Below are 23,909 nucleotides of genomic sequence, written 5' to 3'. Positions count from 1 at the left end.
GGAAAGTAGCCTTGCCAAGTTAACTAATTACTTAGATCGAAATAATATTAATATTGTTGTATTCAAAATGCACTACAGACTCTGCATGGTTAGTTCTCGTCAACTGTAAAGGATGATAAAGGCGAAATGTGGACTAGGAAAAGTGCTCCCATTAACCACACTCCAGCCACAGGGTTTCAAAATGTCCTTTTGAAAACCCATTGCAAAGGGGGTTTGAGTCAACATCAACAAAAGGCATGACAGTAACCAGTTAAACAAGGAAGAAAATATTCACACCAAGGGAGCAAAAAACTTGCACATACATGGTTCTAAAGGTTAATGTAGTTGGCAGGATGGAATTTCCCTGTGGACTTTGTGAAGCTGGGGCAAAGGAAGAAAGAGCCCAGGGTTAGAGCCATGGTTACTAGAAAGGAGGAAGCAGGCTGGTTCTTTAGGGGAGAGATCTGCCGTCTGGATCCTTCCCTAAAGATGTTCCTTATGCCTTTACTGAGGGGATGCTGAGGAATTAGGACCTCACTCCGTCTTTTCCACGGTGCAGAAGTGGATGTCATACAGCCCTTGGGGTATAATGACACTTACATGATATGTACATATATATATATATATAAAACAAGTCTGGATGGATGCGAGTACACGCACACATACACACACATGCCACCCAGTGGAGGAGGCAGCCAGGGTGTGGGTGAGAGACATTTGGTCCACAGGGACTTTTTTTTTTGAGATAGAGTCTTGCTCTGTTGCCCCACTGTGGTTCAGCCTAGCTCACAACAACCTCAGCCTCCTGGGTTCAAGCAATCCTTCTGCCTCAGCCTCCTGAGTAGCTGGGACTATGGGCACCCACCACCATGCCTGGCTAATTTGTCTTTTTCTTTTCTTCTTTTTTTTGAGACAGAGTCTTACTCTGTCACCCTCGGTAGAGTGCCGTGGTGTCATAGCTCACAGCAACCTCACAGCAAACTCTTGGACTCAAGCAATTCTCTTGCCTCAGCCTCCCAAGTAGCTGGGACTACAGGTGCCCACCACAACACCCAGCTATTTTTAGAGACGTGGTCTCGCTCTGGCTCAGGCTATATGGAACCCATGAGCTCAGGCATTCCACCTCCCTCAGCTTCCCAGAGTGTTGGGATTACAGGAGCCACCACACCCAGCTAATTTTTCTATTTTTAGTAGAGACAGGGTCTTGCTCTTGCTCAGGCTGGTCTCAAACTCCTGAACTCAAGCAATCCTCTTGCCTCGGCCTCCCAGAGTGCTAGGGTTACAGGCATGAGCCACGGTGCCCAGCCTATAGGGCAGTGGTTCTCAACCTTCCTAATGCCTCCTAATGCCACGGCCCTTTAATACAGTTCCTCATGTTGTGGTGACCCCCAACCATAAAATTATTTTCGTTGCTACTTCATAACTAATTTTGCTACTGTTATGAATCATAATGTAAATATCTGATATGCAGTATGTATTTTCATTGTTACGAAGGTTGCGACCCACAGGTTGAGAACCGCTGCTATAGGGACTTATTTTTAAGAAGAAAGAAAGTGAACTCAGAGTTCCAGCTGGTGTGGGTGCTTCTGCCAGTGGCCAGGTTCCCTGGGGCAGAGCTGAGCCCTTCTCGGGGTCTAGCTTGACCCAGAGGGAGGTGACAGTGAAGACCTTGGGCATACCAGCTGTGTACTTCGGAATAGGCACAAGCCTAAGTTTCTTCATCTGTATAAGAAGGAGCTAATGCCCACCTTGCAGAGTTGTTCCCAGGATGGAGAATGGACAATGCAATCTTTTCTTTTTTTTAACTTAGAATATATAGACAAATGATATGTACTTGTTCCCTACTAGGGATCCTCAGGCCACATCCACCCACACATAAGGCTCCTTTGGCCCTAAAAGAGCTAGAAACATTTCTGGTCTCAGCCCATCAGGCAGGGCGTGCATCTCCTCCTTCCTCGTGGCCCCCGACTGCCGGTGGTTTCCACCTGAGTCCCTAGCTCTCTTCCCTGCCTCACCCCTGCCTCAGCCTGCCTCCCTTTGCTGGTCCCCTCTCAGCCAGACCTCTTGGTGGAAGCTGGGCAACAGATGGCTGGAGGGCAGATGGGGCTCTAACTGTGCTTTGGGAGCCAGACATCCCATTAGGAAAGCTAGGATGCCTGCCTTGTGACCATGCAGGACTGGATGGCATTTCCCCCGCTACCACCTCTTTAAATGAGGATGTTTGTGTCTCACCAGATGTCTCCGTGGCAGTAATTTTGTGGAAGTAGTCATTGAAAGCTGCCTGTGATGTCCTTCTCCAATAGCTATTTCCTGATGAATTCACAGCACGCGCTTGCTCTGCGTCTCTGCTAAACAGAGAATGCATCCATATAAACATGTAAACGAGTGCTTTGAGAATCGACTTTTTTGACAGTCAACAAATAGTAGCCTGCCATCCTGCAATTGGATGATTGAAGCCGAGTTCCTCCCTGTGGCGTAGCACAGGCTGGGTGGTTCTCAGTCTAAATTGCTACGGAAACCTCTGCAACTCAGTGATGCTGCAATTTGGCCAGTGCCTGCTCACCTTGCTTTCAGGAAGCTAAGGAGGAGAACAAGTCCAGGTGGACATCTCTAGGGTCTCAGGTCTCAGATCCCAAGAGCAGATCAGAGACCAAAGCGAGATGGGAGTGATGCAGAGGCTAAACAAACAGCAAAGCCACTGTTTTTCTGATCAGATTCATTGTCAGAACTCTGCTAGAGAGTGGAGCTGCCCATGTTTATTCGTTTATTAATTCCAGAGTGAGTGCTGATGTGTGGCCCTTTGGGTAAGGTAGGCAGGGCTTTGACTGTCTCAGACTTTGAGTGTGAGAGATGATAAATAAGTTAAAAAGCTATAAGACTATTTCAGGGATGAAAAGGAGCTAACACAGGGCACTGGGATGGGGAAGGGACCTGAGGAGCAGGTGCAGCTCCAGAGGGGTGCAGGGCAGGTCTTCGAAGATAAGGCTGAGCAAGGCCACAGGCAGCTGGGGCAGAACTGTCCGGGCAAGTGCACAGGTCTGATGCAGGAATGAGCTTGGCCGCATCAAGTCCAGCTGTCAGACCAGAGTGCCTGAGATGAGTGAGCTGGAGTCAGAGAAACCGGTGGGGTTGGGGGGTAGGGCCCTGGAGGAAGTTAGGATTCACTATCAGTGTAGGAGGAAGTCACTGGGCAGCTTTAAACAGGATGCTCCTATGATCTGACTTAAGTTGTTAAATAGAAAATCTGGCTGCTGTGTAGAAATGAAGTGTATGTGCAAGGTGGGGCAGAGTCCAGAGAGGAAGCAGAGAGACCAGTAGGAGGTGATGGTTGTGTCCCCAGGAGAGACACAAGGACAAGGGTGTGGCCTAGGCAAGGGAGGCAGCAGAAGGGGCCAGAGTTCAGGTGTGTTTTGGAGATGGAGCTGAGGGACTTGCTGGCGGATTGGATATGTGAGTGAAAAAGCGAGAAAGATCAAGGGTAACCCTGCTTTTTTGGCAACTGCTCATGTGGTGGAACCGTCTTTAAGATGGGAGAAGACTAGGTTTGGGGAATGTGATATAAGAATTCTGTTTTGGGCATCTTAAAGTTGAGATACCCATTAGATGTCCAGGAGTCAAATGGTCACTTGGGGTCTGGTGGAGAGGTCAGGGTCACAGTTTTAAAATAACTCACAGGGCTCAGCACCTGTAGCACAGTGGTTACGGTGCCAGCCACATAACTGAGGCTGGCAGGTTCAAACCCAGCCCTGGGCCTGCTAAACAACAATGACAAGTGCAACAAAAAAATAGCCAGGCATTGTGGCGGGCACCTGTAGCCCCAGCTATTTGGGAGGCTGAGGCAAGAGATCACTTAAGCCCAAGAGTTTGAGGTTGCTGTAAGCTGTGACACCACGGCACTCTACCAAGGGCAACATAATAAGACTCTGTCTCAAAAATAAATAAATAAAATAAAATAACTCAGAAGCATGGACACAAGGTGGTATGTAGAGGCTGGGGCTGGCTAAGGCCAGCCAGTGAGTGAGTTCAGGAGCCCAGCAGAAGCAGAGGACCCAGTGAGGCTGGAGGCAAAGCAGAAGGGTGCAGAACTACAGAAGCCCAGGGAAGGAAATCCCTCAAGGAGGAGTGGCTGACTACGCAATTACTGCTGGGCTGCTGTACTCCCTGAGGACTGGGAATTTTCCATGGGATTTGGCAGTTGGCCGGTCCCTGTAATTTACTGTGAGAACCAGGGTACTGCTGAGAGTGAAGGGAGGACTCTATGGTGATTACACCAGGACAACAGGTATAAATCAGGATCATCAGGAACAAACAAGGACGATTTCTAACCCTAGATATTGTCTCCATTGGGAGGTGAAGGCGAAACCGATAGGAGATGGGAGGACGGGCCACAGTGACAGGGCTCTCAGAGTTTCACTGTATGGGTGACAGATGAATCCTGGGGTGTTTCTGTAAATGGAATATTTCATAGCAATAAAAAGGGGAAAAACTATCAATTCACACAACACAGATGAATTTCAGTGTAGTTATGCTGAGTAAGAGAACCAGGCAAAGAAGAGTGCACACCGCATGATTCCTTTAAATAAAAATTCTAGAAAAGGCTAACGATGGGAGAGGAGGGACAGTAGCTTGTTGGTGTCTTGGGGCTGGGGCGGAGGGGAGGGAGGGGTTGGGCCTGTTCGTTCTCTTGAGAGTGTACATACGTGTTAAAACCTGCCCAGATGTACCCTTTGGTATGCACAGTTGATTGTGTGAGGTGTGCATCACATCCCTCGATAAAGCTATTTAAAAGAAAGTGTTTTGTTGTAAAAAGGACAAGACACAGCAGCAAGAAGAGGTGTGATTTTATTTTAAGAATAAACAGAGGATTACCTCTTTCCTGTTTACATGGATGGAGCCGGAACATATTCTTCTTAGTAAAGTATCTCAAGAATGGAAGAACAAGTATCCAATGTACTCAGCCCTACTATGAAACTAATTTATGGCTTTCATATGAAAGCTATAACCCAGTTATAACCTAAGAATAGGGGAAAGGGGGAGAGGGAGGGAGGGGGAGGATGGACGGAGGGAGGGTGATTGGTGGGATTACACCTACGGTGCATCTTATAAGGGTACATGTGAAACTTAGTAAATGTAGAATATAAATGTCTGAACACAATAACTAAGAAAATGCCAGGAAGGCTATGTTAACCAGTGTGATGAAAATGTGTTAAACAGTCTATAAAACCAGTGTATGGTGCCCCATGATCGCATTAATGTACACAGCTATGATTTAATAAAAAAGAAAAAAAGGATAAACAGAGGAGCATTGAACATCTCGTGACATGGGGGCACACACGTTATGGGGAAACAAGGAGACAGGAAAACTAGATAGGGCCCCTTGTGAAGGTTGCTGTGTGTCACACACAGGGGTTTGGAAGTTATGCCATTGCCTGGTTCTCCACCTCCTCCTGCAAAGGCTTCCTCTAGAGAACTTGTCACGAGTGCAGAGACTCCCTAGAGGCCACCCTGGAGGCAGTGGCCCCCACAGCGCCTCCCCTCAGCTGGCCTCTGACTGCAGCCACAGCAGGTGGGGGGCAGCCCCCACAAACACCCGTCATGGTGACAAGGCTTTACCTCAGCTGCCACCAGACCTTCTTCCACAGACTCTGCTCCGGCTTGTGAACATGTGTGGGCATCAGTGTCCCCAAAGGCAGTGAGTAAATTCCTCAGTCTTTGCAGGGGCGTTTCTTCGGGGCATTCTTGGGGTTCCTCAGAGAGCAGAGTGACCAGCTCAAAATTTTAGGGGTTTTGTCCCGCCCTATCTTACTTTTTCCACTTCCTCTTGGGATCACCTGCCACATGAGCTACTTGCACCCAAGTCCTTGTCTCAGGCTTTGCATTCAGGGCACCCAGAATTTGATACCATGGAGCCCAAGGAATCTGCATTTTAGATGCATGCCAGGCTTCCCTTGGCGGGCGGCTGAGGACCCATGCTTAAAAGAACTGCTGCTATTAGCAGTGGAAAAACATGAAGGATTTCACAAAGGGGAGTGACTGGGCAGATTTGCTCTGGGAGAAAATGAACTCTGGCGGCAATGTGAAGTTGAGGTTGAAGTAGCAAGAGCTGGGAAGCGGGGAGACCAATTAGTAGGCTGTTACGAATGTCCCGCCAGGTGGTAATGATGACGAAGACAGCGACTGAGGCCGTCTCTCTTTGTGAAAGTCCTTTGATTTATAGAGTAGGTAATGGTTCACACAGAAATGAGGCTGAGCCTTGTCTAACACCCCCAGTGCTGGGGTTTTTATAAAGCTCACGTTTCTAGCATTTCACATTTTTCCTTTTTTGGTATCTTCTACTTCCAAAATGTGACACATCGGTCTGGTGCCATGCATCTTCATTTTGTTAAATTTTGTGTTTTTAGGATCTCGACATTGGTGCCAAGAACGTGAAGCTTTATGTCAACAAAAGCCTCATCTTCGATGGCAAGTTAGACAAAGGGGGCGGGGAGGCTCCGGCTGACCAGAGCATCCCTGTCAGCCCAAAGAAAGAGGAGGGTGAGAGAAACGAGAACGCCGTGCATGCTGGCTCGGAGGAAAGTAAAGATGCCCCCAAGATGCCTGGCACAGATGGGGACAAGGAGCTCAGTCTCAGTCGCTCGCAGCCAGCTGAAGAATTAGTGGATATGAAGCCTTCTTCACAAGGAAATTTATCTGGTGATAGCATGAAAGACAGTGTGTCCAAGTTAGAAGAAGATTTAAGATGGCCAGCGGCCTCTGCCTTGAAGGGTGACATGCTTGGTGCCCCTGCCGCCTCCCCACCTGTGAACTGCCCTCCTCTTGACGAGGAGTCCTCTCTGATCCAACAACTGGAAAATCTCACAGGCAGAAAAATCTCTGAGCCTCCTGCGAAAGCCCCATCCTGGTTACAACCTTCTCCCACAGGGAAAGGCAGGAAGCAGGAAGATGGGAAACCAAGACCCCTGTGGCTTAGTCCTCAGAAGCCCCTGGACTGGAAAGGCAGGCTTTTGTCAGACAGTGTCATTGGCGAGGGTCCCAGAGAGAACGAAGCCGGGGATAAAGGCCCCCAGTGTGAGCAAGGGCGGGTGACCAGCTGGAATGTCATTGCTGGTGAGAGACCCCACAGGGAAACCCCCAAAGTCTGCAGCGATGACTTAGACATCTTTACCAAGCCCCCGACCAGGGAGCGCCCTGCGAGTGGGAGGAGGAGCATGAAGAAGGATACTGTCAGCAGTAGTCATGGTGACGACTGGCCAGCTAGCAGAGGTAAGCTCCAGCCACCATCATCCCTGTGCCTCTTACTGGCAGAGAGCCATTTAGCTCCCTGAACCTCAGTTTTCTTATCTGTAAAATGAGATTGTTCTCCACTAGGGGTCACACATGCACTCGGGGGCCAGGAAAGTAGCATAAATGAGTGAAATGGGCAAGACACATTTTTGCATGGTAAACTCATAGATATACTTGTCATTGCCACCAAGATATGTCCCTTTGCCCATTTTTCTTATAACACGTGGCTTTTCTAACTCAGACTTGTGTTATTTTACCTTTAATAGAGACATTGATCTCTAACTACTTCACTTTGTCCTAACTGTACTGTTGGAAAAATAACACAAGTGTGATGACACACAGCAATTGATACTTGTCTGGGTGTCAGAAGTAGCACAGAGAGTGGTGAGGAGTTTGGCAAACTGGGAGGGCTGATACCCTAAAGGGGCAGCTGCTGCTCCACTTAGACTTCCAGTTGTCACTAGGGAATATAAGGCCAGTGTGCCAGACTTCACTTTTCCTTCTTTCAAGAGAAGCCAGATATGTGGTATATTATTTTTCAACATTGCCAATTGATTGAAATTATTTTTAACCACTGTGCATGTCAAAAAAGTCACGTCTGCCAGCAGGACTCACCATGAGAGCTTTGTGAACTTTGCAATAGATTATCTCCACAGACACTCCCAGTTCTGAAAGGAGCATCTGTTAAGGGCTGGGATTCTCAATATTTGTACTCAGATTTGGCTGCTGGGAAGGCGTGTAGCATAGCAGCCAGGGTCACACCACTTGAATCCAAACTCTGTTACTTACAGATCTGGGATCTCTAGCAGGCACTCTACTCTCTGAGCCTCAGGGTTTTCATCTGTAAAATGGGAACAACTCCCACCCCACCCCCGCCGCCTTCCAGTGTTTCAAGGAATGAATAAGACAATGGCTTCTAAATAGTGACACAGGGCCTGGCATGTGGAGAGTGCTCAGTGAGTGGTAGCTGTTGTTTCAACATTAGCTCGAATGTGGATGTCCTTTACCATCCACAGAGCACTGAGACCCACCAAGCCAGGGCTCCCCACTAGATCCTCTGCATTTAACCCCACCCTTACCACATTGGAGGACAAGACTGCCTGGCTCTGTTACTTCCAGCCCACACCTGGGTAGCTTCTGAAACTCCTCTGAACCTCAGTTTCCTCATCTGTAAAATGACGCTAACAGTACCTGTAGGGGCGCTGGAGGATCAAATGACGTCACACGTGTCTAGCTTCTGGCACAGTGTCTGGCACATGGGATCATCCAAGAGATGTCAGCTGTTGGTTTCATCATTGCCTCCATCATCACCCCACTCTGTGCTTCTGCCTCTAGGTGGTGCATCTGTATGTAAAACTGACACACTTTTTTTTTTTTTTTTTTTAATAAATCAAATCACCATCTAGTCTATTGGGAAGAATCTGGTAGACAGATACCTGATACATCAGACTCTGAGTGCCTCCCTGTGCGCAGCTGCCCGCTGGTTCCCCAGCCTTGCAGAGTTTTTGCTACTTGCCCCTTCTGAGGTTTAACACAGAGGCTGGGTATCAGGAGGAAGAGTAGAGTGGAAGGGAAGAGTCAAAGGGCTCTCTGAGGGCAGGTGCCTGGCTCATGGCAGGTCCTCTGCCGTGTGGGAGGGAGGATGGTATAAGGCTGAGTGACAGCCACATGCGTGGTGTACTTGCAGTAGCCAGACCCTGTTCAGGCATGTCACCTGAGTGAACTTTAAGCCTCACCACAAAGAGAATGCAAGGTTGAAATAATTTTCTTCAGGTCAGGACCAGTAGGGGTTAGAGCAGGATTCTAACCCAGGCTGGCCATCTCCAGTGCACATGCTTCAGATCACTACAGTGCCCTGTTATCACAGCTGTTGCCAGCAGCCCAACCCAGGAGAGCCAGGCAATCACAAGCTTTCCCAATAAACAGACCTGCAGAGCCTCTGGGAGTTCCAAGGTGACAGGCATTATTCTAACTTTAGAAGACTTTGTCTCACTTTAATTTCTTTCTAGGCATTTCAGTGCTTGGTTCAATGACACATTAAAAACTGAGCCCTTGAGGTTTAATGCTTGTTAAGCTGGTCATGCTAAAAAGGAAAGGTGCTTAGAAGTCTTAAACTATGCATTACTTAGAGCATAACCCGGTAGCTGGGCCTTTCAGGAAAGGTGCAGGCCAAGCCCTCCAACGACACTTGCAGGATGAGTGAGTGCCCAAATTCTTCCCTTGGATTGGACTTGTGTTGTCACCATGTAAGGGAGAGCCTGGGAATCCTTTTGCCTAACAGAGCATCTCATTGAATGTCATCTGCATTTCAGAGATATCTTCATCAGGGGTCAGTTAGCTACAGTAAATGAGATCTGATAATTTATTACTTGAGCAGTAAAGAGAGTATTAATTTGAGAATGCTCAAGGAGTTCCTTGACCCCAAAGGTAGGAAGTATAGCTTCTTGTCACAGAACCAGAGCAAGAAACCAGAAAGCCAGAGGAACCAAGGAGGCCCTGTCTCTCCAGGGCTGCTTGGCCCTACCTCTGCTTCCCTATGGGTCCAATTTTCCACACTTTCCTCCTGAGATCAGCTTTCTTTGCTCTATTCATAGGGCAGGAAATGGCCTCATAGCCCTAAAGTGACTATGTTCCCGTTCTTCTTCCAGCAATCAGTTCCACCATCTCAAGGGAGAAGCTCATCAGTCCACTTGGGTCAAGTACCCAATCATTGTCCAATCAGCAATGGCTGTAGAGTAGTTTACTAGAATAAACATGGCTCTGTAATGTCTTTGTATATACTTTGATTGGCATAGTTGATTTTGATAAACTAAAAGTCAAAGCTTCATAGTTCCTCTTAGTCTCAACCCAGGAGCATTTTGGAATCTTTGATACTGTCATCTCATAATTGGTGGTCCCTCCCAGACTGTGTTGACTGCAGATTGAAGCAGCAGCTTTCTGCTGTCTGTTCAGATTGTTGGCAATGACAGGACAGAGCACTGATGCCCAAGGAGTGGCAAGGAGTGTGTTCTCCTGCAGATGGAGAGACACATAGGCCGCCAGCCAGCTATCACATCTAAGAGGTCCAGGAGCAAGACTACACTTCTCTGCTTTTAAACTGAGAGCACACAACTCAGGGAGAATAGATTAGAAAGCACATGCAGAATGAAAGCAAAGTCCCTGCCTGTCTCACACACCCAGGCTGAGTCCCTGACACATGACATGTGGTGCCATCTCCTTAGCGTACTTGCAGACAGACCCAGGCCATTCATTTGAGTCAGTAGAAATCAAGTCACATAAACTGAAGTCATGGTAATCCATATGGATAGTTTCTTCTGCCAGATGTTAAGCCTCCTGCCTGGAAGGGGAGGATGGATGAAACTTCTGGTGTCTTTTTAAGTGGCAGGTGAGAAGGAGGGGAGAGGAAGGTGCAGAACTGACAGGTGTGTGTGGGCCCCCTTGGCCTCCAGGCCTGATCCCAGGAGATGCAGAAAGGATGGTGCCAACAGTCCATCCCTTCACTGGCATTTCCAGGTACTAGATGCTAGGTGCTGAGGGAGGCACTAGGGCACATCAGGGAGCAGAGGTAGTAAAGAAGGCCTTCCCAAGGAGATGGGTGATGAAAAAAGCCAGCTAAGTGACATCTGTAGGCCTTGCATTTCTACCAGGGTGCAAAGGTATTGGGTGTGCCTAGAGGGCCAGCATGGCTGGAGCAGATGGTTGTTGGAGGAGGATGCAGAAGTCAGCAGGGGCTATGCTCAGGATCCTGTAGGCGTGGTGAGTTGGGTTGTCTTGATTTTCTATGCGAAAGAGGCAATGCTAACTAGAGGGGTCATGACAAACTCTTTCAGGTGCAGGGAGATTGAAGTGACAGAGTGGATATATCTGGGCCTCTCAAGGGATGGATGGAGTCGGAAGATAGCGCCTGGGGTGGAGAAGGCAGAATGGGATGTGAAAAGTTGAGCAGTACCTCCTGGGAGCCAGGAGACAGAAGAGGGTGAGAAGTGATGACAGTGTTGGGAGAGGACTGGCCGAGGCCTTGGGCCCGCCCCACTGACTGAGGGGGTAGGAGGGGGGCACTGCGGTGATGGAGAGAGAGGAGCTATCAGCGAGGAAGACAGACAGCCAGGGAGGTCTAGTGCCTTCTAAGTCAGGAGAGGGGGCATATGGAATGGAAGAGGTGAGCCTAGGATGCCAAGCAGGACTGAGCACTGACAAAGATTGGGGAGTCATCGATCACCTGGAGAAAGCCATTTCGGTGGAGGACTGAGGGAGTTGCAGTCCTCTTATAAATGCAAAGGACAAAAAGCCACCAGGAATTTGACTTCAGTCATGCCTAGATCCAGGAGCTCTCTCTCTCCATCTCTCAGCTCATGTTCCCCACGTTGGCTTCATTGTCAGGCTGGTCCCACCCCCCCCACAGTGTATCAAAATGGCCCCTGGCAACTCCATACCTACATGCCACCAGCTTCGCACCACCAGTTTAAAGGTAGCCCCTCTACACCCTGCTTGGAAAGATGCTGTCAGCATTGAGCTAGTCTAGAAGGCCTGAAGGTGGGGGATCCCCCACATCAGGGCATTGTAGAATTTGGGTGAGTGACACAGTCACCTTGGAAAGAGGCACCAGGTGGCAGGGGGTTGACAGAAGCTGGTAATGGGGAAAGCCAGAGCCTCTGAACAAAAGGGAGAAAATAGGACAGTGGTTGGAGGGAGCCACGGGAGCAGGTCGGCTTTCTTTTTCTTTCTTCCTCTCTTTTAGGTAGGAGAGATTTATGCATGTCTGCAGGCAGAGAGAGGGAAAGGTTCCAGTGGGGAAGGAGTGATTGAAGATTCTGGAGAGAGAAGATAATTGATGGCACCAAGCCCCCTAGGAGACAGGAAGAAAATGGAGTGCAGGGCACAGTACGATATGAAAAGAGAAAAAACAGAATGTCAGTGTCATCAGCTGTTGTTTTTCCAGAATGACACCCTCAGATGGTGGTTAGCCGTGGCATGGCTATGAGGCAGGCCCCTGCTTGATGTGCACACTGGAGCTTTCATATTTTCCATGGAGGAGAGTAGGACCTGCAGAGCCGACCCCCCAAGGGCTGGGCCTGTGTCCTCCACATGCTCGGGACACAGGCTTCAGCCACATGAAGAAGTGAATTCCCTACCTTGTAATATATGTGGCTCGTTGACTTTTTTTAATAGCATTTTTTCTTGATTATAAAAGTCATACATGTAGGGAACTTAGAAGATAAAGTTATAAGAAAGAAAATAAAAGTCCTCCCTACTCACCACCCGGAAACCATGAACGTCGCTGTTAACACACTGGTGCGTGTCACCCAGACTAGGACATTATACATCTAAAATTGCATATCTGGCTTTTTTCCCATTTAGCATTCTTTTATGAGCCTTCTACCTGCCATTAAATTGTCTTTGAAGGCACCGTTAGAGTCACGTGACAGTGTCAGCCTCAAGCACAAACCCCTCACTTTGCTGACTCAGATGCCCGGGACCAAGTGTTGCCCCCAGTCATGATAGTTGCATTTGTAGAAATTCAAAAATCTATTAAAAAATACCTTGTTTGGTAAAAGAAACCACCAGGTTCTAGACCTGAGTGATTCTAAATAATTTTTTCCCAACCTTGGTGTCCAGCAGTCAGTTAAAAGTTGTGTGGGACAGGAGACCAGGCTCTGTGCCATCCCAAGCAGAGCAGATAGTCACATCCCTGACCTCACCTGTCCATCAAGTGCCAGGAGGGCCTCTTGGGTGACGAGACAGCCAAGAGCAGCCCCACTAGTTTCTAGAACACCCCCTTAGAGGTGGCCCTGCTGGGCTGAGAGCCCTGGATCAGACAGTCTCTAAGGAAACCCCCTTCTACATGTGCCACTAAAGGGGCTTCACCCTCCTATGTCCTTTCTTCCAGAAGACAACTGGTCCTCAAGGACTCCGCCATGGCTGAGGTGGCACAGCAAGCAGGAACACACGCTGCATGAGTCCTGGAACTCCCTCAGTGCCTTTGACCGCTCCCACCGGGGTCGCATCTCCAACATGGAGTTCCAGGGGGACATCCTGGATGAGTTTCTGCAGCAGCAGAAGAGCAGCCGGCACAGCAACCAGCTGCCTCCCTGCAAGCAGGAGAAAACAGAGCCGTTAAAAGGGCAGGATGGCTGCTCTGGAGACACAGATGACGGCAGTGACTTTAAAATCCCCGTGTTGCCTTATGGACAGCACTTGGTCATCGACATTCATTCTACGTGGGGAGACAGACACTATGTTGGCCTCAATGGAATAGAAATATTCAGCTCCAAAGGGGAGCCGGTGCAAATTACAAACATTAAGGCAGACCCCCCTGACATCAATATCTTACCAGCTAATGAGAAGGACCCCCGAGTGGTCACCAACCTCATTGATGGGGTGAACAGGACCCAAGATGACATGCACGTCTGGCTGGCCCCCTTCACGCCAGGCAGGTCCTATTCCATCTCTATCCACTTCAGGCACCCTTGCCACGTCGCCCTGATCAGGATTTGGAACTACAATAAGTCTCGGATACATTCCTTCCGCGGTGTGAAGGACGTCACAATGCTGTTAGACGCCCAGTGCATCTTTGAAGGAGAAATCGCTAAGGCCACGGGAACCCTGACGGGAGGTACAGTATGTCTGTTAGAATGTTCCCAAAGCCCCCACCTACTACTCACTGAGGGTCTGTGTGTGGGGGGAATAAACCCACTGGGTAAACCCAGGAGATCTGGCCCACTCCTCACCTCTTGCAGCATGGGTGTGCTAGAGCAGACCTCACTAAAACTTCCCCTTAAGTACCCGGCTTGAGTTTCTAGAACCTCAGTCTGATAAGGGGGATTCTTTGGCAGGTGACTGACTGAGGGAGCACTTTTTTAGGAGAAATCAAAGCAGTTAGGCAAGGATGGTTCAGGGGAAGCCCAGCCTCAGCCTGATCCCAGGGGAGCTCTGGAGCATAGATTGCAGGGTCTCCTCTGCCTTAAGGCAAAGGAGGAGGTTGCTGGAACCCCACCAGCCGGTCAGTCATTGGAGCCAGGCTGCCCAGGTTGGAGGTGTGACACCCACGCCCTCCAGTCAAGGCACTCCACAGAAAGCATCAGCAGGGACCCGGGGGGGAACCCACAGCATCTGCTACACTGGTCCACTCACACCAGAGAAATGTCACTGGCTCGATGACAGTTCACAGTGATTCTCATTATATTAGGTCCCCTCTTTATGTCTGTCTGTTCTTACAGTAAATAAGTTCCATCTGCAAATTTGTGAAGAATAATAAGGCTCACTTACACAAATCAATAACAGTGGTTTAGGGCTGTGTAGCACAAAGGTGGATGAGTGGGTTCTTAACCTACAACTCATTGAGATTTGGGGTGAGTTGAGCCTTCCATCTTCTTGGTAATACATCAGCCCCAGAGCACTTTGGAGACACGATCTTATTCACCACTGATGATGACATTCTTGAAGCCATATTCTGTTCTGATGAGATGTTTGATGTCGATGTGGAGAGCTTGGGCAGCCTGCAATACGAGGAGGAGCTGAGGAGACCTAGCACAGCTGACGGCGAGAGAGACGAGCAGCCCTTCACCCAGGCCGGCCTGGGGGCCAGTGACCCGGTAGGACTAGAGCTGGGGGCTGGGGCCCCCTCGGGCAGGTTTCTCCTCCTGACTCAGAATTAAGATGGATATCCTTTAAGCTGCTGGTGCTACTGTTTTGACATTTCCCATTTTTCTCCTTCCTTTTTTTCGTCCTGTGTGTCATATTTCATTCTCTAATTATTATTTTTTTTTTACCAAAGTAAAGAAAGTATTCAAATTTTAATCAAAGCCAGGAGAAATCAGCTCTGTGTCATCTCTGTAATTTAGAGGTGACAGTCTCAGGGGAATTTTTGCTTTGGGTTGCGTTTTGATCTCTCACTGTGGTTTTTGATGGAAGGCCCAGAAATGCTTTTAATAGGGAGAGTTACAATTAAAATAGTGATCATCACAGCAATGCTTTCTTGAGCATTTACCATGATCCAAGCAGGGTGCCCAGTGATACTGTGTTTAACCACCATGACAGCCCTTTGAATAGAAACTATTTTCCAAATGATAAAGGTCCTCCAGCGACTTTGCTGGAGCCCAGCTCTGTCAGGGCAGGGAAGGATCCCTCTCTCCATTTTGTGGAAGATCAACAACTCCACATCTTTTTGCCTCTCAATTTTCCTTCTGTAAAGTAGTAGAAGTACCTAATTTATGATGCAGAGAAATAATGAGCAATTACTTTATACATGAGGCCCGAGAAGTAGGGTATGGCAACCCACTTTTGACTCTGTAGACCTGGATTCTTTATACTGGCTACCCATGGGAATCACCTGGGGAGCTTTAAAAATGCTCGTGCCTTGGTCCCCACTCCTAGAGATAGATTCTGATTCATGAACAGCCAAGGTTGAAAACCACTCTCTGTAGTTTGATTTCTTTCTCCATTTCTCCTTACCTTCTCCCTTCTTCCCTCCTTCCTCTTTTCCTCTAGATCAGTAGGTAAACATTTATTGAGTCCTTTTCTATTCAAGAAAATGTAAACATCTTTGCTGTTAGCATCAAGCTCCTTCCCTACCAATAACAGTTACCAGCAAGGATTCAGACACCCAAGCCTTTCTGGGCCTGTTCATATCACTGATAATGGAGCTCTACAAAGGCAGAAAATCCAAGAAAAGGCAAAAGGACTTACCTGGGTATGGAGTGGGCAGTGGAATCTGGAAAAAAAGCCAGCCAGTATTGTGGGTATCACCAAAACCACCGTCTTTCTCCTCTGCTTTTCCCCCAACCCATGTGCAGGTCCTAGAGCTAGAGCTGCCACCCAACTCCTCTGTCCCTGCAGTCGCCACGCCAGAGCCAGGCATCTACCATGGGATCTGTGAGTACCAGCTTTTGGGGCAGTGTCAGGTGGAAGGAAGCCTTTTACAGGTTGGGAAGAGTTATGGTCACTTGGGATAAGGTTTCCTGGGACTTTGGGCAAGGTTGGGCAGGTTGTACACTGTTCAAAGACATCGGGCTGTGGGGCAAGTGGGGGCCGAGATCAGCTGGTGCTCAACTCACTGTCTTTAGCAGGGCCGCACCACTCCAGAGGAGGGGGCCCTCTTTGCAATTTGCCTCCCCAGAGGGACACTTTTGCATTTTGCTTATTGGTGCCCTACGTGTTAGCTGTGACCCTGACTCAGGAGGCTGTAGTTGGCACCTAGAAAGTGTAGAACATGAGGGTGTAAGAGCCAGACACTCGAGGCATCTGTTGGTGCAGAGGCTCAAGCTGTCTCTTCAGACTCAACCCCAGGGCAGATTCGTGAGCAATGAAAACCAGCGTCCTCCCTGCCCCGTAGACAGGCCCAGGGTACCAGGACTTCTGACATCTCAGAAGTTGGAAATCAGATTTTTATGTGCAATCTCCAGATTCTTAACTGTTTGTGACTAATTTTTTTATGTTTTAAAATACCACATGAGCCAAATAAATACATATTGTGTATCTGGCCAGCCAGCTGCCAGGTTTTGACCTCTGAGTAAATCCCATCTGGGTCTTCCTGGTCTCCTCGTCTTTCTCTTTCCATGTGCCCTCCCAGACAGCTCCTGTCTTCCCATCCAAGCACTAACCAGACCCTAGACAGCTTCTGTCTTAATCCATGCTCATCCACGTCAGTGTCCCTCCTGGGTAGTCCTCAGGCCTGAGGTCACAGCTGACTGTGATCTCCTCCCTGCTGTGCCCTGTTAACAAGGCTCCTGGCAGCCTCACTTCTGCTCTTTCCTGCCCTTTGTGCATGTCGCCTGCTCCCAGTTAATCTTCTGGAAACAAAAGATGTGACATTGTCATGCTCCCTCTGTCCTCCTCCCTACCCTCCTCTTTAGAATGAAGCCGAAACCTTCCTCGAGTTCTGGCATTAGCCCCTGCCACAACCCCCTCCCACCCCCACCCCATTCCGCTCCGCAGGTTTCCATGCAAGTCACACGTCAGCCTGGGGTGCCTGCCCTCTCCATCCTGCCTGGGGCTGGTGGCATGCCCTACAGCAGACCCTGAGATGGAGCTTCCTAGGGCGCACTCTCATGGGGAAAGACGGGAAGTAGGACTGGGCAGGGTGAGAGGCCTCGTCAAGGCCTCAGCCAGCTCTGGAGATTGGGGGGTTGGCAGGAGTTCTCAGAAGGTGGAAACGCACTTTGGGCTTATCCAAGTTGAGTGCAGAGTCTGGGTCCTCATGGGTCTGCATCAACATGGCACGGCACATAGGCTGCCCCTGAGAGGCGCATGGCCTTCTGCAAGGAGCCTGTCTTCAGCCAAGGGTAGTCATAGTGGGGGCCCAGCACTGAGCTATTGGCTGTCAGCACTCCCAGCCACTGAAGGACTAAGTCTTTTGATGGGAGGGTCTAGGCTGTGCCTGGGTGGGCTCCACATCCCTTTCCTATTTTGTTGTTAGAGACAGGGTCTCACTGTCACCGAGGCTGGAGTGCAGTGATGCCATCATATCTCACTGTAGTCTTGAGCTCCTGGCCTCAAGCAATCCTCCTGCCTCAGCCTCCGGAGTAGCCAGGACTATAGGCACCTGCCACAATATCCAGCTAACTTTAAAAATTTTTTTTGTACAGACAAGACCTCACTATGTTGCTTGGGCTGGTCAAACTCCAGTCTTCAAACAATATCCCTACCTCAGCCTCCCAAAGTGCTGGGGGTTACAGGCCACCCGAGAGGCCACCTCACATCAGAAGTCTTTGTGCAGAGTCAGCATTTCCCAGGAAGCTGTGAGGTCCAAAAAGACAGCAGTCATTTTTTATTCAGTTTTTTTCCTTCCCTAAATTAGTCAGGATTCTTTTCCTTTCTCTTCTTTTTTTTTTTTTTTTTAATTTTTGTATGTGTGAACAATGAATGGAAATTGAATTTAAGCTGAGTTAAGCAAAAAAGGAAATTTATTGGCTTATGCAACTCAAAGTTAGGGTTACTAGCTTCCCACACAGCTGGATCCAGACACCAAATGATGCCATTGAGACTTGATGTCTTTCCCCATCTCTATGCCTTGATTTCCTCTCTTGCCCTTCTCTCATTCAGGCATGTCCACATAGAAACTCCTAGAAGCTTGGTTTATCTACCTTCTACCCAGAAGTCCTAGACAAAAGAGGACTTCTGTTTCCCCAAAGATCCAACAACTATCAGAATTAAGTCTATGGGTCTGGCTTGGGTCAGTTACCCATCACTGTGACTCACCAGGAGATGAAAACACATCATAGGTCCACCCCTGGGGTCAACCACCCAAACAGTGTGGACTGAGCATCGGGCCACATAACCAGGAGAAGGAAGGATTGCAGGAAGGCCAGCCGGACAGAGGCTGCCACTGTCCCCTTCCTCTGATGATGCTGTCTGTACATGTCTTTGATGCTGAACTGGCTCCTGGCCTTTCTCAGAGATGTTATTTCAACACCTTTGGGAATTTTACCCTGGAGTAGATCTCAGAGACCTTTTCACTGTAAGGAAAGCATAATTTCTCTTCTCTTCGCCTCTCAACCAAGCACATTCTGTGAATGTTCTGAGGCCTGTGCTTGCTTTCTGCACCGCTCCTCTTTGAACCTTTGGCGTTTTCCTCACTGTATCCAAAATCCTCAGCCAGTGTGAATGGAGAGAGCTTTAATAAAGTGACCCAGGGGAATACATCGGGGTTGGTAAATGTGGCCAATCTTATTAATGTTTTGAAAGGGGATATATGACTTGCTAATTTGCAGATGACACTAATTTTGGAAGTTTTGCAAATATCAGCAGTGATGAATAAGAAGAGAGCTGAGAGGGCTAAAACATGGGAGAGAAATAACAAAATTAATTTCCATTTGTATAAATACTAATTGATACACCAGAGGAAAATGAATATGGAACATTGGGTATTAGCTCAAAAAGGAGAGTAATCGCTTTCGGAGCAGCCCCAAATTAGATGGAATCAGAGCGCAGCTTGCCAGGCAAACAAAAAGATTGCAGGCTGGGGAGGGCCCAGGCCACCATCTCCTTTGTTTTCACAAAGGGAGGTGGCCTTCCTCACTCATGCTGATTCCTCTTATCCAAATCCACTTCCCTCCTCCACCTGCAGGCCTTCCCCATCTCTGGAACAGTAGCCATAGACATGCTGTCACCTGGGTCAAAAACTTCTCTTTCCTTCCCTTCTGTATCCAGGTCATTCAGAATCCTGGCATGCTATCTCCAAAACGGATCTTAAACCTGTCCACGTCTCCCCCATTTTCACCACTACCACCCTGCTCAGGTCATCATAGTACAACAGCTTCCTCCCTGGTGTCCCTACAGAGTCCAAATGAAGCGAGCTTTCTGGCACACTTGTCAGCCAGGCACCGTGGCTCATACCTATAATCCCAGCACTTTGGGAGGCTGAGATGAGAGGATCACTTGATCCCAGGAGTCTGAGACTAGCCTGAACAACATAGCAAGGCGTCATCTCTTTTAAAAATTAAAAAAGTTAACCAAGCATGATGGCTCATGTCTGTAGTCTGTCTCAGCTACTCAGGAAACTGAGGCAGGAACCCTTGAGCCCAAGAGTTCAAGGTTGCAATGAGTTGTGATCGTGCCATTGTACTCTAGCCTAGGCAACAGAGCCAGACCCTGTATCGGAGAGAAAAAAAACAAAAAAGACATAAATCAGATTACGTCACTCCCTTCTTAAAAATGTAACCTACCAGTAGCTCCCCACTGCAGAGAAGAAAATTCGGACTTCTCCATGTGATCTAGCCCCTGCCTAACCTTCTGATCTCATTTTTCTCTACTGTCTCCCTTGGCCACTTGGTTCTAGCTATGGGTCAAATTTGTTCTCCTTTCAGCCTAGAATGTTCTTCTTCCAGAAGTGAAAAACCATGGCAGGGCTCCTTAACACCTGAGTCTCAGCTCAAGAGTTGCCTCCTCTGGATAGCCCTCCTTGACCACCCTCCTCTTGCTCAGTCATGTTCTATCCCATGGCTCTTTTATTTCTTCATGGTACTCATCACTCTGTGGAACTACAGTGTTTGTTTTTTGTTACGTGTTTATTGAATGTCTTTGCTAGAATGGACGCTCCTTTAGTTCAGAGACTTTGCTGTGTTGTTCATACCTGCTTCTCCAACACCCAAAACAGAGTCTGGTACATAGTAGATGATCCATAAACATTTATTTACCATTGATTATTAATTTGATGAAACTTACTGGTTTTATTTGGCCTTATCTACCTGCAGATATCTGCTGAACACCTACTTTCAGTCAATCATGTGCTTAAAATTTTTATAAAAACCATCATTGAGTATCTATCAAGTACAGTTTTAGGCTCTGAGGATACAGCAATGAACAAAATCAATAAAAGTCCTGGCCTCAGAGAGTGTCTACCCTAGTGGGGGAAACTGATGGAAATGAGCAAATAAATGTAGATTATATGGTCAGGTTGCATTAAGTGCTATGAACAAAAAATCAAGCAGATAAAGTATGGTTTGCTGGGGTCCTCAAACATTTTAAACAGGGGCCAGTTCACTGTTCCTTAGACTGTTGGAGGGATGGACCATAGTTTAAAAAAAAAAAAAAAACTATGAACAAATTCCTATGCACACTGCACATATCTTAATTTGAAGTAAAAAAACAAAATGGGAACAAATACAATCACACCACTTCATGTGGCCCGTGGGCCGCAGTTTGAGGTTAGAGAACGATGCTATTCAAGTTCGGGTTACTAGGGAATGCCTCTCAGGACATAACATTTGGACATAGAGCCTTAATGAGAAGGAGTATATCACTTTGCTTTTGCTGCTAAACAAATCAGCCCAAAGTTTAGTGGCTTAAGACAAGCACCATTTATTCATGATGGGCTCATAGTTCAGCAGTGGCTGGGTGATTCTTCTCTTCTGAGCTGGCCTGGTTGGCTTCTCCTGGGCCTGCTCACATGTCTAATCGTCTGGCAGGTGGACTGGGCTGAATGACTCAGAACGACTTCACCCACAGATAAGTAACAAATGTCTGGCCTAGGTGGGCTGCTTCACACACGGCAGTCTTAGCTCCAAGAGTGGAGGGACGACCAACCCTAGCATACACATGGTTGACAGCTTGTGCTCGAATCAAATCTGCTACGATCCCATTGACCAAACCAAATCGCATGGCCTAGAGTCAGAGTTGGAGAAGTAGATTCCCTCTGTGGATGGGATAAGTGGCAAAATCATGTTACAAAAGGGCCCCTAGGGACACAGAGGTGGGAGGAATTTCTCATGGGACCAATGCTGCAGGATGCTGATGGACTTGGTACCACACTGGCTCCATGTCTTTTTCATCTGTCCCCAGGATACTCAGAGCTGCCTTGGTACAATGAGGAGCAGAGGATCTGAGGGCTGAGTTACAAAAGGCATGTTGGGAAATGACAGGGACATAGGAGAGGAAACCAAGCCCCACTTCCTAGCCACAAGGAAGTCCTTTCACCTCTCTGGTCTTCTAGATCCCCCTCTGAGCAGCAGTGGAGTGGGGCTAGGTGACATCCAGGCTTCCTGTATCAGACCTACAGTGCTGGCACTCTCTAAACACCACAAAGAGGGTGGCACCTGTGGCTCAGAGGAGTAGGCGCCAGACCCATATGCCGGAGGTGGCGGGTTCAAACCCAGCCCCGGCCAAAAACTACAAAAATAAAAAAATAAAAATAAACACCACAAAGAGTGTGAGTTCTTTTAGACTCAGCCACCCCAAAAGGTGCTAAAATGCTTCTCCAAGGGTAGAAGCATTCACTGGGCTTGGTCCTGTTCCAATGGGAGACCATTAAGGGGAAAAAAGTTCCAGCCAATTGTCTGACAGGGCTTGACCAAGGGATTCATTTGATGTAAGCTTTCTGGGCAAATGAATGACTCACCTGGGCCATTTTGCCCCAGGGCCACAGAAGGTCACTTCTAAATAGTTTCTGATGGATCAGGGGCAAAAGGATGGAGGTGTCACCATAGGTCACTTCTTTTACCCTGAGTCAACCTGAATCCTTATGATGGTAGCCGATTTGCACAAGATGTCAATTCCCAACATCGGGACTTGATGATGTAACCATCTCCATTTAGTGACCTGTTTAATCATTCCGGCACTTCTTTCTCATCAGCCAGGAAGGACGTCTTGAGGTTGACATACCTATCAAGGACAATAACTGCCACTGCTTCCAGTGCTTCAGTGAAACCTCAGATGTGTGGCCTTCTGGCCAGGTGTCTTTAATTTCATGTTGCTGGAGCATTCATTGTATCCCTGGGGGTCGCTGCTCTCTATGAGTTTGCTGTCACTGAACCAAGAAAGAGGGTAGATGCAGAGTTATATAGAAATTCTCATTCCATGAAAGATTGTGAAGAGATGAGGAAGGCTGGTATCTTTCAGAGTGGAAAGTGATTTTAGAATATAAAGAATTTCTTTGCATTGAGTTACATAGGAGCTCGTCCCTGGTATGTGTTCTTGATCAATGAGGCATGAACATGGGAGTTAAGGAAGAGCTTCTCTTGATAAATAAACACCAAATAAGGAAACCATCGTTCCATCTGTGCTGAGCTTCTACTCTGTGCTAGGCACTGTGACAAGTTCTGAGGACACAATGGTCTAGAAAAACAGATGTGGTTTCTTCCTCAGGGAGTGAAGCTGCTGGTAGGGAAGATAGCTATCCACCAAATGATCACAAGATTGCATTGGTGACTAGGGCTTGGAAGGGGAAGTCCTCAGTTCACTGCAGGCTATAAAGGGAGATTTGACTTGGTGAAGTCAGGAGGGCTTCTCTGAGGAAGGGAGTTGGGAGCTGAAGGGTGAGCACAAGTTTACCAGGCCTGGTGAGTTCCAGATGGAGGGACCTGCGTGTGCAAAGGCCCTGTGGTGGACAGCAACTGAGAGACCATCTGGGTGGGCCCAGGGTCCATGGTGCACAGTGAGACTGGAGAAGCAGGTAGAAACCAGAAGGAGAATGCCCTCTTGGTCAAACAGCAGGGGGAGCTGCATGAGGTGTTCAGTGAGGGACACTGAACTGCCAGGTGGAAAGAGACCCAGGGCCCCCTGCGGGCTTTAACAACACTAGTCCTTTCAGCATGCAGATGCTTCCTGAGTATCAGTGGTGGCCCAGGCCCAAAGCCACACTGAGGGGAAAGGTGCAGAGCCCACCCTCGAGGTGCTTTTTGTTTGAGTTCAAGCTAATAGAAGGAGGCTAAAGATCACTCTTCTTCCTGTCTCCATCTCAGCTCTCTCCCACAGAGCGATTGGTGGTGACAGGCCACTCTTCTTCCTGTTGCAGGCCTTCAGCTGAATTTCACTGCCTCCTGGGGGGACCTCCACTATCTGGGGCTCACTGGCCTGGAAGTGGTGGGCAAGGATGGCCAGGCACTGCCCATCCAGCTGCACCAGATCGCCGCCTCCCCCAGAGACTTAAATGAGCTCCCTGAGTACACCGATGACTCCCGGACCCTGGACAAGTAAGTGTCCATAAGAAGCATAACTTTCAAGGCTGCAGGGTTTCAGGGACCTTTCTCAGCATCTTAGACTTCAGACACAAGCATCAAATAGCATCCCATGTGTCACCTCCCCTGGCCACCTTGTGGAAATGGGGATCACATCTCTAGAAGTGGCGAGGGCCACACCACTAGAGGTGACAGGCAGGATTGAAAGGCAGATCGTTGTGCTTCCAAACCCCACTGTCGTTCATGTTTTCTCCT

The 23,909-nt window shown here is 48.4% G+C and overlaps 1 protein-coding gene across 9 annotated transcripts in view; it reads left to right on the top strand.

The window, feature by feature from the left end:
• KATNIP (katanin interacting protein) overlaps nucleotides 1-23,909 on the top strand; it is a 243,581-nt gene that overhangs the window by 202,385 nt on the left and 17,287 nt on the right. For all 9 annotated transcript variants that reach the window (XR_008373188.1, XM_053554667.1, XM_053554668.1 and 6 more), the window contains 5 exons: nucleotides 6,381-7,242; nucleotides 13,151-13,876; nucleotides 14,650-14,855; nucleotides 16,056-16,134; nucleotides 23,492-23,669. Coding sequence is in view for 8 of the 9 variants with exons in the window: in XM_053554667.1 (XP_053410642.1) it covers nucleotides 6,381-7,242; nucleotides 13,151-13,876; nucleotides 14,650-14,855; nucleotides 16,056-16,134; nucleotides 23,492-23,669 (2,051 nt within the window). In the remaining variant the exon portion in view is untranslated. The remainder of the gene's footprint in view (nucleotides 1-6,380; nucleotides 7,243-13,150; nucleotides 13,877-14,649; nucleotides 14,856-16,055; nucleotides 16,135-23,491; nucleotides 23,670-23,909) is intronic.

The sequence above is a fragment of the Nycticebus coucang genome, chromosome 12 (assembly GCF_027406575.1).
Source record: "Nycticebus coucang isolate mNycCou1 chromosome 12, mNycCou1.pri, whole genome shotgun sequence".
Lineage (NCBI taxonomy): Eukaryota > Metazoa > Chordata > Mammalia > Primates > Lorisidae > Nycticebus > Nycticebus coucang.
This window is presented reverse-complemented; position numbering and strand designations above follow the sequence as displayed.